The sequence below is a fragment of the Corvus hawaiiensis genome, chromosome 10, assembly GCF_020740725.1.
Source record: "Corvus hawaiiensis isolate bCorHaw1 chromosome 10, bCorHaw1.pri.cur, whole genome shotgun sequence".
Taxonomy (NCBI): Eukaryota; Metazoa; Chordata; class Aves; order Passeriformes; family Corvidae; genus Corvus; species Corvus hawaiiensis.
The window spans coordinates 2369260-2385094 of NC_063222.1; the positions used below are offsets into that span (position 1 = coordinate 2369260).

General features: G+C 43.0%; 1 protein-coding gene across 6 annotated transcripts in view; it reads right to left on the reverse strand.

The window, feature by feature from the left end:
• The window catches only part of DGKD (diacylglycerol kinase delta), a 57989-nt gene that overhangs the window by 40268 nt on the left and 1886 nt on the right, over window positions 1-15835 (reverse strand). For 5 of the 6 annotated variants that reach the window (XR_007205614.1, XR_007205613.1, XM_048313789.1 and 2 more), the window contains 2 exons: window positions 2237-2347; window positions 1486-1566 (listed from right to left, as the gene is read on the reverse strand). Coding sequence is in view for 4 of the 6 variants with exons in the window: in XM_048313789.1 (XP_048169746.1) it covers window positions 1486-1566; window positions 2237-2347 (192 nt within the window). In the remaining 2 variants the exon portion in view is untranslated. Of the gene's footprint in view, window positions 1-1485; window positions 1567-2236; window positions 2348-9520; window positions 9708-15835 lie in introns of those variants that run through there. The other variant, XM_048313791.1, reaches the window with a different exon arrangement.

Here is a 15835-nt window from a genome sequence, read left to right on the forward strand (position 1 = left end):
TCTTGAAGTTTACCTAAGCCCCATGATAGACTGCTCAGCTGGAGACAGTGCAAACTGTACCTGCTTGAATTTCAAGGTAACCCTTTACCTTTTACCGGCTAGGGAAAGCAGGGACTGGCAGAGCCTGATACCAGAGTCTTGGAAATAACTCTTCACTCTTGGACTCGGATAGGGCAGTCTGAGAGAGAAAATACACTGCTTCCTTCTGTCCCTAACGCAGTCTTCATGATGGAGATTAGATCTCTCCCAACCACAACAGTAAGCAGCACAGTAACAGTATGCTTACCTGAAAAATCTGAAGCAAAATCCAGGATAAAATGCTTTATTAACAGGTAAATAACATCACATTCTTGAAAACATATCCCCTACTCAAATCACTGCATAAACCTTCTCTTTGTACTCTCAGACTGACACCTGATATCAACATTTACTTACCATACCCAGATATGCCTCCTACTTATCCAACTATGGATGTAGAAAGTGTTTTCAAGCTTTGGGAAGGTGTTGGGGTTTTATCTGGACATAGACACTGCAAAGCCAAAAGCTACAGCTACACAACAGAAACACCCTTTGACAGATGTTTAAAGCAGCAGGTCACTCGTGCTGCAGCACAAGGCACACTGCTCAGTGTTGGTCACCACCTGCAGGAACAGGAGGGATTCCTCCCTCCACCTGGATTGCTCCCCCCTTCACCTTGCCTCAGAGCAACATTTCCTTTCCTCAGGCGCTCCTTTTCCTCCATTCTGAGCCCCTCAGGAGCTGTGTGGGGAGGTTTGTTGCTGTTCACCAGCTCGACACTCACCCTGCAGGGCTGACATTGATGGCTTTTTTTCTGCATGCCAGGTACTCCCCCAAATTGGAGCTTGCAGAACACCTGCACCTTAGAAATACAATCATTTTTCCTCCTAGTTCTTGAGCCTGGAGAAAATGAAGCAGGGACACCACCACATTTCCAGACCGCAAATACTTAGCACACATTCCACATGTAATGAGTATCCTGAACCAATCCCACAGTTATTTCTCTCTGTTCCTCCTTTTGCTTTCCCACTATATATAGCACGCATATATAAACACACACACAGACACACACAAAGTCAGAGAAAGAAGTTTACATATTTTAATGCCTCTGGGAAAAACTAAATTCCTTTAGCAAGATCTCCAGCATAAACATGAACATCACCTCTAACTCCCTCAGCAGAACAAATTTTTCTGTCCCACTGTGCAAACAGGTTCTATCAAACCATCCTAGCTTATAGGTAAGAAAATCCCTGAATGCCAAGTCTTCGCACAATACATAGTAACCTGAGGTAATTCTCACGTGCACAAATATGAGTTATCATATTGTAAAGAAAAGTAAGTTTGTAATTTTTTTATTTTCAGTGAAAGATGCTATGAAGATTGTTCAGATGTTTTTCAGCTCTGCAAAAGAGATGGGATGTGGGGAAAAGATGCAAGAAGAACAGAAAATAATGCAAAAAGTCCTACCGTGAAGCTGTTGTTGACATTCTTTGTGCTTGATTCTGCCACGCTGGCATCTGTCAGATCCACCTCATCAAAAATAATGGACTGGAAAGAAATTCAAAACCCCAATAAATTCTTGAATCCAATCTATAAGCAGCAGACTCAAAGGGAGTCTGCCTAGCATGCTCTATATCACAGCCTTTTATGATTTGAAGGAAAGACACAGCACCAACAACATCAAGGACCTGGAAGTCTAGTTCCATTCATTGGGGATCACTCTGACCTATCTTCAGACAGTGAACACAATGACTTTATTTTTATTAAAGGATTATTTTAAAAGAACACCAAATAACTGTAGGTTTTGTTCTTGTGAAAGGAGACAGTTTTATGTCTAGTTGACTATCAACATACTAAGCCAGATGGATAGCATCTCTGATTTGATAAATTCTAGCCTTGCTTGTCTCCTCCACTTTCTCTTTTCATTCATATTTTCTCCCTTCTATTGATTCAGAGTCCATTCCCTACTAACATGCACCAAAGGGGGGAAAAATATGGAAAAATCAGTATCACAGGTCCGCATGATGCTTCACTTTGAAACCAAGGATTTCCAAGTGTGAGGCAAAACACAGGGATCTTCTAGTAGCTACAAAGCCTGAAGACCAGTGCTTAAAGAGCTCTTTTCTCTGCTGAGGCTGCCTCCCCACTGACACCCATCTGCCCAAAGCCTCTCCACTGACTTCCCTCCTTGGCCTCACAGGTACTCTCAGGACCTTACCTTAGCAGTTTTTGCATAGTAGAGCGTCCGTCCTCGCAGCTTAAAGTATCGTCTCTTCCAGCGCTGGAAGGAGCTGGTCTGTTTCATCAGCATCCCCTCTTTTATGACAGTCTACAAAAGCATCAGAGGAGAGGGGTGAAGCACAGGTTTTACTGACAGGCACCCAGCACACACCCGTAGGGAAACAACTGCAGCTGGAGACCAATAACCTCAGTGCCCTCTGCTGGAAGCGTTGCACAGATTCATTCAGCAAAACTGAGCAGCCTTCACAAGATAAAACTCTCATGAACACACAACCCACACTGCGGTGCGGTTTTACCCTTGTCTCCAGTGCTATCACGACACCAAAGAAGATAAGTAACTTAAAACTGAATGAGCATTTCGAATCTAACAGTGACTCAGGGAGTGTAACAGTTAAACTCACCGAGGTCGGATTTCAGTCACAGGTAATTGCACCTTTCGTTTAATTGGCATCTGATTACCTGCACATACACACCCAGGATATCTGTCTCTACCTCCAGCTGTGCCTTGTGAAACTACCAGCATCTACCTGGCACAGAGGTGGCAAGCTGCAAGCCCAGGGGGTGAAGAGTGAAACCAGAGCAAAGAAGGAGCTATATCCAACCTCAGAACTTGGTATTCTTCAGATAGTCTTGGCCCTGCCTCGGTACTCTCTGGCCAGCTGCCATTTCCCAGGGCTGCAGTGCCAAAACTGTCTACGCACACTGACTTTTTTTCTTTAACTGCTTTATAACTAAACTGACATACCAGCACACACAGGCTCATATGCTCGTTCACATACTGTGCATATGTGGGGGTATGGATTTAATCCACATGCACTTCATTCTGCATTGTCAAATCCATTTGATTCCTTTACTGAGGACAGGTTTGAATACCAACAGCTACATGAAAATAATCTCAAAAACTGCAGCTCAGAAAGACAAAAGGCTTGTCAGGGCTGAATGTCCAACCCCAAATTCCTGATTTTAATTACTGCCTAGGAGCTACAAGCAGTGCTATGTCATGCCTCAGTACCACAAGAAACCTAGTCGCAGGAACGTACTTCTTGCTGAGAGCCCAACGCAATAAACACACAGTTAAAACACAGGACACAAATAGTCTGACAATCTTGTAAGACAGGTTATTCTGTATCTTGGTGCCAGGAAAATGACACAGCTTTAACATAGCAGAGGTCTCAGTGGAATTCGGATTTGTAACAGTCAGGTCGCTGATAAGGATCAATTAATTCACAAACACAGCACCAAATGGACACTGCCAGGCTACTAGAGCACACAAAATACACACTCTTACTGATCCACAGGGTTTAGTTCATTTTAGAAATCCTTTCCAGAGCATTAAACTTGCTCTTAAAATGCTATATATATTTCTTATGTGTGACTTTAGTTTTTGAAACAGCTGCGGATTTTAACATGTTCCCCATACACTGGCCCTTGCCAAGCTCAAAGCTTCCTCAAAAACCACTTTGAAAAAAATGCTGACTATAAGGAGAAACATCCATCTGACAATATATGCTTCTCTTCTGCTAGACTGAGCCATCCTCAAGCCGGCCTGAGAGATCACAGGGTCTGGACCACCATGGTGAAGCCTCTACTCACAAATCAGCTGGGAAAGAGCAGGCTCCAAATTCCACCAGATCCTAAAGAGAGCTGTCGGATATAGAAGCCACTATAATCTTCCTTCACTGTGTTGGGAAAGAGAAAAGGGGGACAGTTCCCCCGTCTCCTGGAAGAACATCATCTACCTTGGATCCTGGGCCCTGGCCAGCTCCAAGGTTAGCAAACCCCAAGCCTCAGCACTTCCCAGTGGTCTGTGTCACAAAGCCACCTGCACCATGGCAGAAGTACCTGCCAGTGCTCAGGCAAACACCAGCTTAGAGTGCCTGCTTCAACTGGGAATTGTCAAACTCCACAGTACTTCCAGCAGAATGAAAAGAGAAAACGAAAATGCACAATCGAGGATTGAGCTCCTATAAGGATTCCCAGACGAGCTCCCCACAGCTCTGAAACAGTCACTGAAAGGCATCTTGGCAGTCGTTTTCACAGGACACAGCAGTAGGAATGCACTCTAAGAAGCATGAAGTATCTGGGAGTGGCTTTAGGGTCCGGAAGTTAAACACACTATAGCAATACCCAGAAACAAAATGTTAAACCACCTTGGAGCTGGTGTTACGTAAATAATCCAAAATTCAGACATTATCTTAGCTGAAGCTTCAGCACACGAGAAAATGGAGTGCAAAGACCGACTGAACAGCATCCCTTGCTGAAATGACCCTGAAGGCAAGGCCAGAGCTGAAGGCACTCATGTGGAACCGGGAAAGATGCATTCATGCTCCTATTCTGCCATGGACTTTTTATGAATTCCCAATAAAGGAATTTTCACTCTGTGTGTCTCCATCCCCCATCTGTCAAGTGGAACAAACAGCACTAACCAACTTTGTGGAAACCCACTAAAATATATATTTCTCTCACAACCTCCAGCACCTGAGTATCAAAGAGAAATGTAAAGTCCCAGCATCCAAGTTACCACACTAAAGAAATCACACATCTCTGCAGCTCATTTTTTTAAAGGGAAGAAAATGGGAAAGTGGCAGGAAATTTTCCAGATTAAGACAGATACATATAAATAAAAAATGAGACACAGCAAGCAGCTATTGAACTCTGCAAAGCCCTGAACCAAAATCAGAGAGGAACTAAAAATCTTGGGGAAGACTCCTGGGATGCAAAGCCCAAAGATATCAAGTCAGCCAGAAGGCTGATCAAAAAATAGCAACTTGCAGGAGGAGATTTCAGAGCTCTGTTGCTATGCCTATTTACAGCTATGGTTAAACTGGGGTCAGCCAGAGCCCTTACACACCCCAGGATCAGGCAGCATCACTTTAGCCAAACTCTTTCCCAGCCCACCATCATGGTAACTCTCAGCAAAACAATGCCTCTGCTTTCCCTCAGCTCCCACCTGCTCCCTCACCTCAGTTGGGCTCACTCACCTCTGCACAAGACATGCATTCCTCCATTCCTCTTTTAAACCTTTTTTTTTTTTTTTTTTTTACCAAAAGGCAACACTTGCAGAAGTCACCTTGCCCCGCCCTAAGCAGCAGCTTCTGTCATTGCCAGGCTCTAACCTACAGCAAACCTCTCAGCTACCCTGCTCAGACATGAAAGGCCAGAGCAGGAGCGCTCGCTCTGCTCACAGCAAGCATGTGTCTGGTTCAGCGCTGCCCATCTCTGCACGAGAGCAGCCGGGCTATTTATAGGCACTCAGCTCAGCACAGTTTGGTGAGTTTGGGCGGAAATGGCCAGAGATAAGATCAAGATGACTTTATAAAATGATGCAGACATCGCTGCCTTTCTCCTCATCTATTTTGACTTTACAGCCAAAGGACTTGCTACTTGCAGAGGAATGCAGCTGAAGAAAATGAACTGGGGAAAGGACCTGACTGCAAAGTGACACAAAGGAAAAAAAAGGGGGGAGGTGAAGTTACTTCTGCTCCCCAGCCTCTCTGCAGATTTTTAATTGAAGATCTACTCTGATCAGATTACTGGGCATGTAATTCAAGGTAAAAGTGAAATTGCTTCTCCCATAATGAAAAGAGAGTGTTAAGTCTATTTTTAGTATAATATATTGGATTCTATGGGAAAAGCTACTGCCCTGAAACATTATGAGATTTGATTATGTGCATCCTATCCAGGATAAATACAAAAATTGTTTGCAGTGGAACTATGCAGACTGTTTTCTTTCCAGCTGAGTCCCTTTCCAGTGTGGTGTCCTGTGGCATGGCATTCTGTGGGCAGAGAGATAACACTATGAAAAAATGAATTATCTTCTTGGATCAAATGTAAAATGATGTGCTACTGGTTTCAACACTGACCCCCTTTTATCATATTTCAAATCAGTGTAAAAAAGGTTACCAAACAAGCCGACAATTTAAAGCAACACGGGACATAGCAGAGAGTCTTAAGAAGTCTGAAAAGATAGACAGCTGAAAGGCAAGGCCTAGGCAATTTCTAGCATTTTAGTATTTATCTCTGGCCTTGAAGAACAGCAACTTCCTGCAGAAAAATACTCAGTTCATGGCAAGCAATACACAACCCTCCCCCCAGCTCATCCCCTTTCAAAACTTGATATTTAGAAGAGACATAGTATCTTCTCAGATTTGTCCTGTCAAAACGGGTGCAGGGTTCAGGCCTAATCCTGAACTGACAAAAGAAAAGTTTTGCCACTGACCTCAACAGAAATAGTTTCAAACATCTCAGAGGACTTAAAAAAAGAACTTAAAAGAGAGCCTAATGCTTCACTGCTTCCCCTTCCCACCCTGTAAGAACAAGAAGCCAAAAGATTAACAGGAGCTGTTCAGAAAACCAGCAAGACACAGCTGTGTTTTCGGCAGCACGGCTCATATGAGGTGTCTTTGCACCCAGTAACCCATGTCAGGAGGTCAGAGACAGCCTACACAGTTTTAAGTGCTTTCTACACTGATAACATGAGTGATTCTACTAGAAGTTAGGAAGGATCATGTCAGATTTCAGCTACTTTCCGATTACATCCCTTGTTCTCCTGCACATAATAGTGCTCACCAAGTGAAACACAGGAGCAGACAATCCTTTCTGAAGTTTAAACCTATTGCCCCATTTGGAAGTAGGGCTCTTGATAAAACTAATCTCCTCATCTGGAAAACAAGCCCTATTAGCCAGACTGAGGGTGACTATCAAGCGTGTCCTGCTGTCAGGCTGGCAAGTGTCCCTTGGCACAGAGAGGCTCAAAACCATGTTTGATAGAGACAGAGGAAGAACAATGCAACTTATTTCACTGCTGAGATCATAACATATTTTCAGGGGCAATTACTCAGTGCAGAGTATCTAAAACAAGAATTATGCTCCGCTGACACTTCTTTCCAATGAGGAAAAAGAACTATATACAAGGTAACAGCAAAATGATTCAAAGCTATCTAAATAGCAACTAAAGAATCCCAAACCCGAAGCTCTCAGCATCTGGATTTCTGTTTTCCATGTGTCTTCAAAATCTAAAAGCTTTAGGACACACACTGTTTTTATTTGTATGTACCATAAAACACTGATGCCAAACAACGAATAATTGACTACACAAAGCACCAAATGCAGAGAGGAAAAAACAAAATGCAAAAGCATATGGGGAACTGGGCTGTCTTTATAGATGCTTACTAGGGAATTTTACAGGCAGCTGATCCCCAGGGACCAAACAACCTCATCTAGTCACTGATTTTGGGTAAGCCATGGAAAAAAGGATAGGAGTAGGTCTGCAGGCGCTTAAACACGGCCAGCCAGCCTTGCCGTGCTAGAGTCCTGTACCTTGTTGTGGGTAAAACAGCTTTAGTAGCTGGTGTCATAAAAGCTCTCTGTGGTCATAAACATGAAACTAATTAATATTTAGAAATCAAATAAAACACAGTAAATCCAACAAAGAAACTATAGGAATAAATCTAACCAACCCCACAGAACAAGACATGAAAGGTCAAAACAAGGGGGTTAACAAGCTAATCTGAGAGCAACATCCTTCCACCAGACAGTGGTCACACCCTGGAAATGAACGCCAGGAAGTTTGGAGAGGTGAAATCTGATCAGTAAAGCAATTCTAACTATGGGACACAGAGAGAGCTATACAGATCTATAGGGGAGCACAAGGTAATTACCGGCTGTGTAGCCCTGTTTTGGAATTCTACAGTAAATGCACTTTGCTCTTGAAAAAGTGAAAATGGCATTAAGATTTCTTTCACTTGTATCAAAAGAGCAAGACATTATGAGAATTCACAGCAAAAAAAGGACTCCTGAAGAGGAGAAAAAGAAAAGAAAATCAGAGCTGGAATCAAATGTCAAAATAGAAGCTGGGGCAGTGAGTCAGAGGCCCAACAACAGAAGCCGAGCACTACAGCTAATGAAGGGGGTTACAGCACAGACCTTTGTACAAGCACACGGGAAAGCCTGCGAAAACTCTCCTAACAATCATCCTCCCAATTCTCCTCTTTTGTAACCTCCAGCCCTGCTGAATGAGCTGGACTCGGCACACCCAGTGAGAGACTGGGGCGAGCACGGCGAGCTCTCCTACAGCCTCCCTGCAACTCCCGAGACAGCAGCCTATCCATGGAGTAGCTGAGATATCACTGAAACAGGAAATGCAAGCTCATTCTCCAGATCCGCAGGAAAAAACAGGAGTTTGTCGCAAATAAATACTGAAAAGGCTTTAATTTGCCTTGGCACAGATAAATGGTCAAACACTTCATTCTTCATTAGTTAAGGCTGCAGCCAATAAACAAAGAACAGGTCTTTGAACCAGCTTCTTTCAATACCAGGTTCAGCTGCTACTATTATGAACAACTCTCCTAAAAGAGATGTACAGTCACAGACCTAAAGTGAACAAATTAACAAATGAAAAACAATTTGAAAGAACACAAGAATGTATATGGGGAAGGAAATACAACATACAGCATATCAACGCACAGCTCCTTAGTAAAATGAGCTCTGTCAGAGAGCTCCAAGCAAAGTACTTAAAACAGATGAATACTCTGGTCAGCTACTTAGAAGGGAGAATGAAAAACACACCAGTACACGGATTCAGGATGAGTTAGGAGCTGGACAACTCCTGGCACACTAACTGCTTAAGCCTCAGGATGCTTTCCATAGGCTCCCAGCATCCTTCCCAAACACATTTATCACAAGAGGGAAACTGAGTATAAAGCTCCAGTCAAACTATAGCAAAGCTGGATGATAAGGGCTCAAACCCATGCACAGAGGTAACTAAAGCCAAAAAGGCAACAGTTTAACAGCTACCTGAAAATTCTGGAATGGAATAAAATTTTAAAGGGTACTAATTAAACATGAGCTTTATACATTTAAGGACAAACATGAAAAGTTTGACTGTTATTTTTTCTACCATCGAAAATTACACATACATGACTACATCCCTTCCTTGGGCATTTTTCCCATACACAAAAAATGTCAAAGCATGCTACCTACTATAAAACCTTCAGGTCTGAGACACACCCGTCACAAGCTATGCACCAGCACCACAGAATTCCGTCTGAACTCAGAAGCCCGTGCCTCTGCTGCTGAGGTGCAGCGATAGAACCTCATTTGGAATCACAGCTTGTACCCAGAACCCTCTAACGCTGCAGCCTGCACCACCACAGCTTAAGTCACACTCTTATTCGTTCAGAGAAACAAGTTACTACCAAAAAACACGTGTCTAAGCCCCCCCATCCACTTCACCAGCAGGCAGAAGGAGCCAGGCACTCACCACAGTGGGCTGTCAGGGCCATTTGACATGAAAGTACCAGGCTGGGGAGTGTGACCAGTGCAAGCACAGAAGAGCAAATGTAAGGGAAAGCACATGCAGAATACAGCTGTGGATCTCACCCTCACACTCATACACCCCATCCTTCCCACACCACTGAACGTCATGGAGACCTTGGCCAAGCAGGAAGGAAAAGTCAGCAGAAAGTACTGGTATGAGAACTTCAGGACATGGGAAAGCAAAAGTTATACCTTGAGGAAGAAAATTGAATCCTTTGCCCTTGTGTTGAGGAGACTGAAAGAAGACAGCTTCCTCCCACTGTGTCTGGATTCCCATCACCTCTGCTACTGAATTCTGCAAGGAGCCTTGTTTGGTGGGGACTGGCAGATGCAGAGCCAAATCCTCATCCTTTTACTCCAACTGGTATTCAAATAGGTTGAGAGCAGAAAGCAGCTTTTGGCCTTTGGCCATTTAATTAATACTCAGGTATCTTAAAATTTATTTTTATCTCCTCTGCAACAACTGTCGTAATCAGATTTTCCATATTTATGTATTAAACAACCTATGCTTTAAAGTTTTTTTTTCCTCATCTATTTAACGTAGTTTTTAAAGGATACTGCAAAGTTTTAATTTGTTTTTCCACTTTCCCTCTTTTAATGTTCTACAAATACCTTTGACCATGCCAAGACTTCTTGATCAGCACCAGCAACAACAAGGAAGATGAGCACAGCCCTGGGAACACCATTTTGTTAACTTTCAGCTGAACAGAAGGGGCTGGCTCAAGTTCCCAGAATACTAATTTTTAATAAAACCTCAATGATAGATCTACGCACTCTAGACAGTGCTCTGCCCTGCCTCAGCCGAGAGCAGTTCCAAGAGCAGGCAGCTCGCCCTCCCTGTTTTATCAGACACATTTCTGTCATTCAAAGACCACTGAAGGCGGCTGTCCCACAGGGTATGACATTACCTGGAGCTTGCACCACCTGCCTCAGCTCCCAGGTCTGGGGATGCCCTGGGTGATTTTATGCATTTGATATAGGAAGTATGTATCTACATTTCCCCTGTAGGAAACTGCAGGTGGTATCAACCTCTCCTCACTAGAAAATTACATGGCTAAATTTACTAAAGCTTGCAAGACTCAAGTGCAATTTGCTCGATGCAAGCATTATGCGATCAAGAGGGCATTTCCTTTCTGAAAAAAGCCAAACCACAACATCAGAACAGTGATCAGATGTAAAACTTTTCAACTTAGCAATGAGACGATGAGGAAACAAAGAGATTTCCTCTAAAACCAAATGAAGCGATCCTGTATAATCAATCACCTAACTCAGAAGTGGTAACGTAGCCATCAAGCCAACCTTCTCCTCTCTGGACAAGAGCAGCCAGCTTTAGACCTCCTTCTCCTCTATGTAAGCACTCTCATGTCCAGGTGTGGTCCAGGGCCTGCAGACTGCAAGCTCCATAGCCTGTGGAAGCACTGCACTGCTGCTGCAGAGGTGCAGCACTACTGAACAGGGCATGCACGAGAAGCGCATTGCTTTCTGGAGTGTTTTATATAAAATGTGTGAGAAGGGAGCACAAACCATGGCAGCTGCTGTGGAACAGTGCTGCTGCCTCAGCTATTCTGCCTAAAGCTCAGCTACCCCTGGATAACTATCCCACAGGGCTGCAGTACCAAACAGAAGCACCTTCTTTCTTCAAGAGACACATAAATTCTTAGTGAAACAAGAAGCAATAACCACTTAGTGAAGAAAAAGCAGGGAACAAACTGTTTCAGTGGAGAGTTAATAAAATAGCCTTTAAATAATGGTTGGTGCATATGAGATCTTGAAAAAAATGTGTTCCAAGAGGAACACTTATTCACTTGGGACAGTAGTGTGCTGCGAAATTTCCAATGACACTGTCCCTACATCTAGGGTAAATCTCAAGCTTTCCAGGAACAGGGAACAAACCCTCTCTGTTTTACTTGTGCTTTCTCTTACATATGCAGGTATAGCTGCTATTTCAGAAAGAATCAGACTGGATTTGTAGTTAAAGAAGGTAGAGTTATACAGTGTCTTACGTGGTATACTGGGTTTTCTAATCAGGTAATTTGGCGATAGACATTTCACAGTTTTCATTTATGATCCTGTACTCCTCCAAAGTAAAAACTCAGTAATTTTTCCATAACTAGAGGTTTTAGGGAAAATACACCAAATATTTGACTTAAGTTTTATTTTTAAAAACCAAGCAATCAGACCAAAACATTCATTTGTCTCTAATTTTATTAGAGAGAAGAATTAGTAGCCTGGAAACTTTTTAGCGATGTGGTCTAAGTAAATCCATGCTCTCAACACATGCAAAAAAGTTTAATGTTAGCTCTTTAGTTCCTGGAACCTGATCTATAGTTAGAAGGAATGAGAAACGCTACAAGTGCGCGTGGTTTTGTGCTTTGTTTCGTTGTGCAGTAGGGTTTTTTTAGTTTGGGCTTGTTGTTTTTTGGGGTTTTTTTAACAAGGAAGTAACAGCTGTTGCTTTCATACAGCATCCAAAACTCTCCAGCAGCAAGGCACAAGTGGAAACAGTGCTGGGAGGCTTTCCAAATTGTCAGAACAGATGAGTCTGAAGCGCACATGAAACAGAATGTAGATTAAGACAGAAACATTCATACGGCCTAAAATCCTACCTTTTTCCTTAGTGCTCAGAGAAGAAACTAGTATGCTCATGCTGTTAATCCAAGAAAATTCACGTCCTTAAACCTATGCTCAAGATGTTCAGTTTCAGTTCAATCATGAAAACTTCTCTTTTGCAAAAGTTCTCTCTCTTTTTAGGTGAAGAGTTCCCAGTTTCTACCTGGATTAAAGCATAAGCCACCACAATTCATAACATGAAGCTCCTAAAATGTCCTCTTTCAGATAACCTGTTAGAAAGCAGCAAAACAAAACCAGAAAGACATTTTAATATGTTTTAGTGGAAGATGCCACAGACAGAACATGAATTAAGTCATGAATTCCTGAAAATTCCTTCCTCATATCTTGCTTATTTCTTTTACAATGTTGCTTTACTGAAATGCTTTGCTTCTTATCATAACACTTCTTTCAATACTTGTATTTCAAACTAATAAACTTCTCATTTTCCTCACTCTCATCTCAGGAAATCTTAAAACATTTGCACTACAGAAATAAAAATAACACTTCTTTACCTATAAAATGGACATTTTATCTAACAGGCAATACAAGAAGAAACAAAATTAGCTTTCTTCAGTTGCCCATGCTGCCCACCATGTCTCTGAGGACTCAGCATAGTATGCTCTGGAAACCTGCACAAAAACCAGGAGAAACGTTTTGCTTCCCCCTGTTTTTCTGCCTTTATGCTGCAAGGGGGCTCCAAGACCTCAAGGCTATTCGTCAGAAAGAAAATCACAACTTCCCATAGTGCAAAAGGCATCACCTATACCTGGTACACAGCACAGAGAAGGGAAATGTGCAAGTTCAGATACTGAACAGCCTGTCCACTGCAGCATAAAGCTCAACACTAGTTCATTTGTACTGCTTTTCAGAATATGAAATTTCAGAAATGAGCCTGCTACTGGAGCTAGACAGCTTCCAGTATCCCAGAAAGTTTGGAAAGAAGCTCACTCTGTTTGCAACCCTGGTGAAATAAATATTGCAAACTTGTGTTTAAAAGTTCAAGGCAATGATAAATGCTTATAAAAATGAAAATATTACAGAGAAATTGCTTGTGAAAGTAAACAGAACTTAGACGGAACTAGTCTAAACAAGAAGTTCTCCTGATGCCACCCAAGGACGCTGCTGAAATCCTGTCTGGTAAACAAACTGAGAGCTCAACACACCAAAGTTGGCAGGCTGGAAATTCCACAGAACTGATGAATGAAATGGGAAGATGGCCTGTTCATCCAACCTCCTGCTTTCTGAGGGTTGTAATGTGATGCTGGAAATGAAAGGTCAAGTTCAAAGGAAGAAGCACACTTCATTGTCAGAGCTTATAAAAGGCGCTGCACTCCTTGGTTTCACACCCTCAGCTCACAGGACCACTTTGGATATTCCTGTGCCTCAGTCCATGCCGAGTGAAAACAAGATGACATTACCACTTCGGCTGGCCAGCTGAGGTCTCAGCACTGCTTAGGAGGTGGGAGCAAAGTCCTGTTGTTGCCTCTCCTCACACCCGTCTTCCTTCTCTTAGGTCATTTCATCTCTTTCCTAATTCCTATCCATTCAAAAATACTTAATCTTAGCTGACCAACAGTTTCTGCAGCTGCACCAACACCAGCCTGAGACCAGAGAGGAGCTAAAAGCTCCTCTGAAGCTTGATGCTGGTGCAAGTCTGTCAGGTCTCGAAATGGCTGATCAAGCACACAGTGCAGCCTCTGCTTCTTGGCCAGCTGAGACAAGAGCACTCACACTACCTGCTATACCTGATCATGTGAGGCTTTCTTCTTTCCCCATAATAATAATCAGTAAAAGACTGTTAAACATGCTTCCTTTATACCTTCTTCTCTGCCTCAAAAATTCTTTCTAGCTAAAAGCAAGTAAGTACATTAGAACACAGTACTTCATTTTCCAAACACTGAGCCTTCCACTTCTCCTTCCCCCACAAGAGACTGGTTTTTTAGCTAAAGAGATATTACCTGTGATTTGCCTTTAGACCCTGCACATCAACACCTCAGTCCTTAAACATCCAAACAATTCCGCTTGCCCACTACTACACACCAAGCTACTTCAGTCAAACATGGTTGGACAATCTCTGGGCTCTGAGACAAGTTCACTGAAGTTTTATGGTCTTGCAAGCAAGCAAGCAGCTTTAATTTACAGCATTTCTTAGGAAAACAAATGGCAGGACCAGAGGAAGGAAAAAGTACCTTCCAAGTGCTTGCAGCTGTGACAAACAAGAAAATTCTGAGGAATTCCATGGCCACAGCAGACTTCGTGCTCAAGCTGTGATAACCGTAAGCTTCCATGGTGATTTAGCTGTACTTACAGGCATGGTCTTAAGCTAACTGCAGCAAAAGATGTGATCAGAAGAGATTTATATCCTCAGGCCACAGTAAAAGTCTGCCTGCATCTCTTACTGTCACTGACGGACCTGTCCAACAGCTTCTACAGCTTGCAGCAGTCTGCACTCTATCATTCAACAGACAAACTCAGAATTAGGTCTGCCTTTACAAAGGAAGTGAGCTCCTCAAAGTCTCATCAAAACTATGATTACCCACAGAGTTGTCTTTGCTCCTTGCCCTGAGGGCAAGGAAAGAGTATACATGCAGCAGCATGCAGAAAAGACGATGACAAACCAAAACGACAACAACAAGCAATAGAACAAATCAATCCGGAATACCATAATACCTGGGCTTAGTTGGAAAATATGACACTATTTAGTCAAAGGTTTTCTGCAGGTTAACACACAGAAGGCTTACTAGCTGTAGACAGTATCTGTTTATAATCCTTGTTCGTAATACGCTTATGTTCGCATATACAAGTGGCTGGTTTCATCTTTTTCCAGCCATGCTGACACGGGAAGTGATGTAAAACAGGGAAAACTATTAAGTAGGGACAGGAGGACATGTTCTGCTATATTCAAACAAAAATACAACCCAATGCACCTTTCACCTTAGCATCTCTAACATCGTGCTATAAGCAAGAGTTCCCACTCTAGCACTGGAAAAGTCTTTGTATCCCTGCTCTCAACACCACCATGGAGGCATCCTTCCTCCCTTTCCAAGAGACCCCTTCCAAAAGTGGTGTTAATAAATCCCAAGGTTCATCCAATCTCCAGCAAGACAAATTCTTAACATTCAGCACTCCAGGTGCAGGAAAATATCGCAAAAGGCTTATTTTTTTTCACAGCAGAATAACAGACTAGCTTAAGTCACCTGGTGCTACAGCACAGTTGAAATCTGCTTGACACAGAACATCAGCAGATTTAGAGGGCTCCAGGGTCTCCTCATGTGGTCAAAAGAACCATCTCACAGCCCAGCCCCACAGTGCCTCAGCCCACAAAGCCAGTGGCAGTGCCAGCAGCACCTCACAGATGGAGGAAGCAGCCCCATCATGGTCCTCACATAAGGACTGCACTTTGTCACAGGGGTTTCACAGCTGCAACCAATGCAGTCAAACAATGATGCGCAGCAGAATGATGGCAGATCCTGTGTCTGAAAGCAGGGCAAACCAGCCAGCATGAAGAAGAGCCCTTTGAGCAATGCTTCAGACACTGCACCATGCAGAGACACTTGCTCTCCTTTGATACAAGTACAAGAGAAGCAACACTGAGCTGCAGCACCAGTGCTGAGCGAGCTTCTGCATCCCCAAAGCTGCACCATGCTTG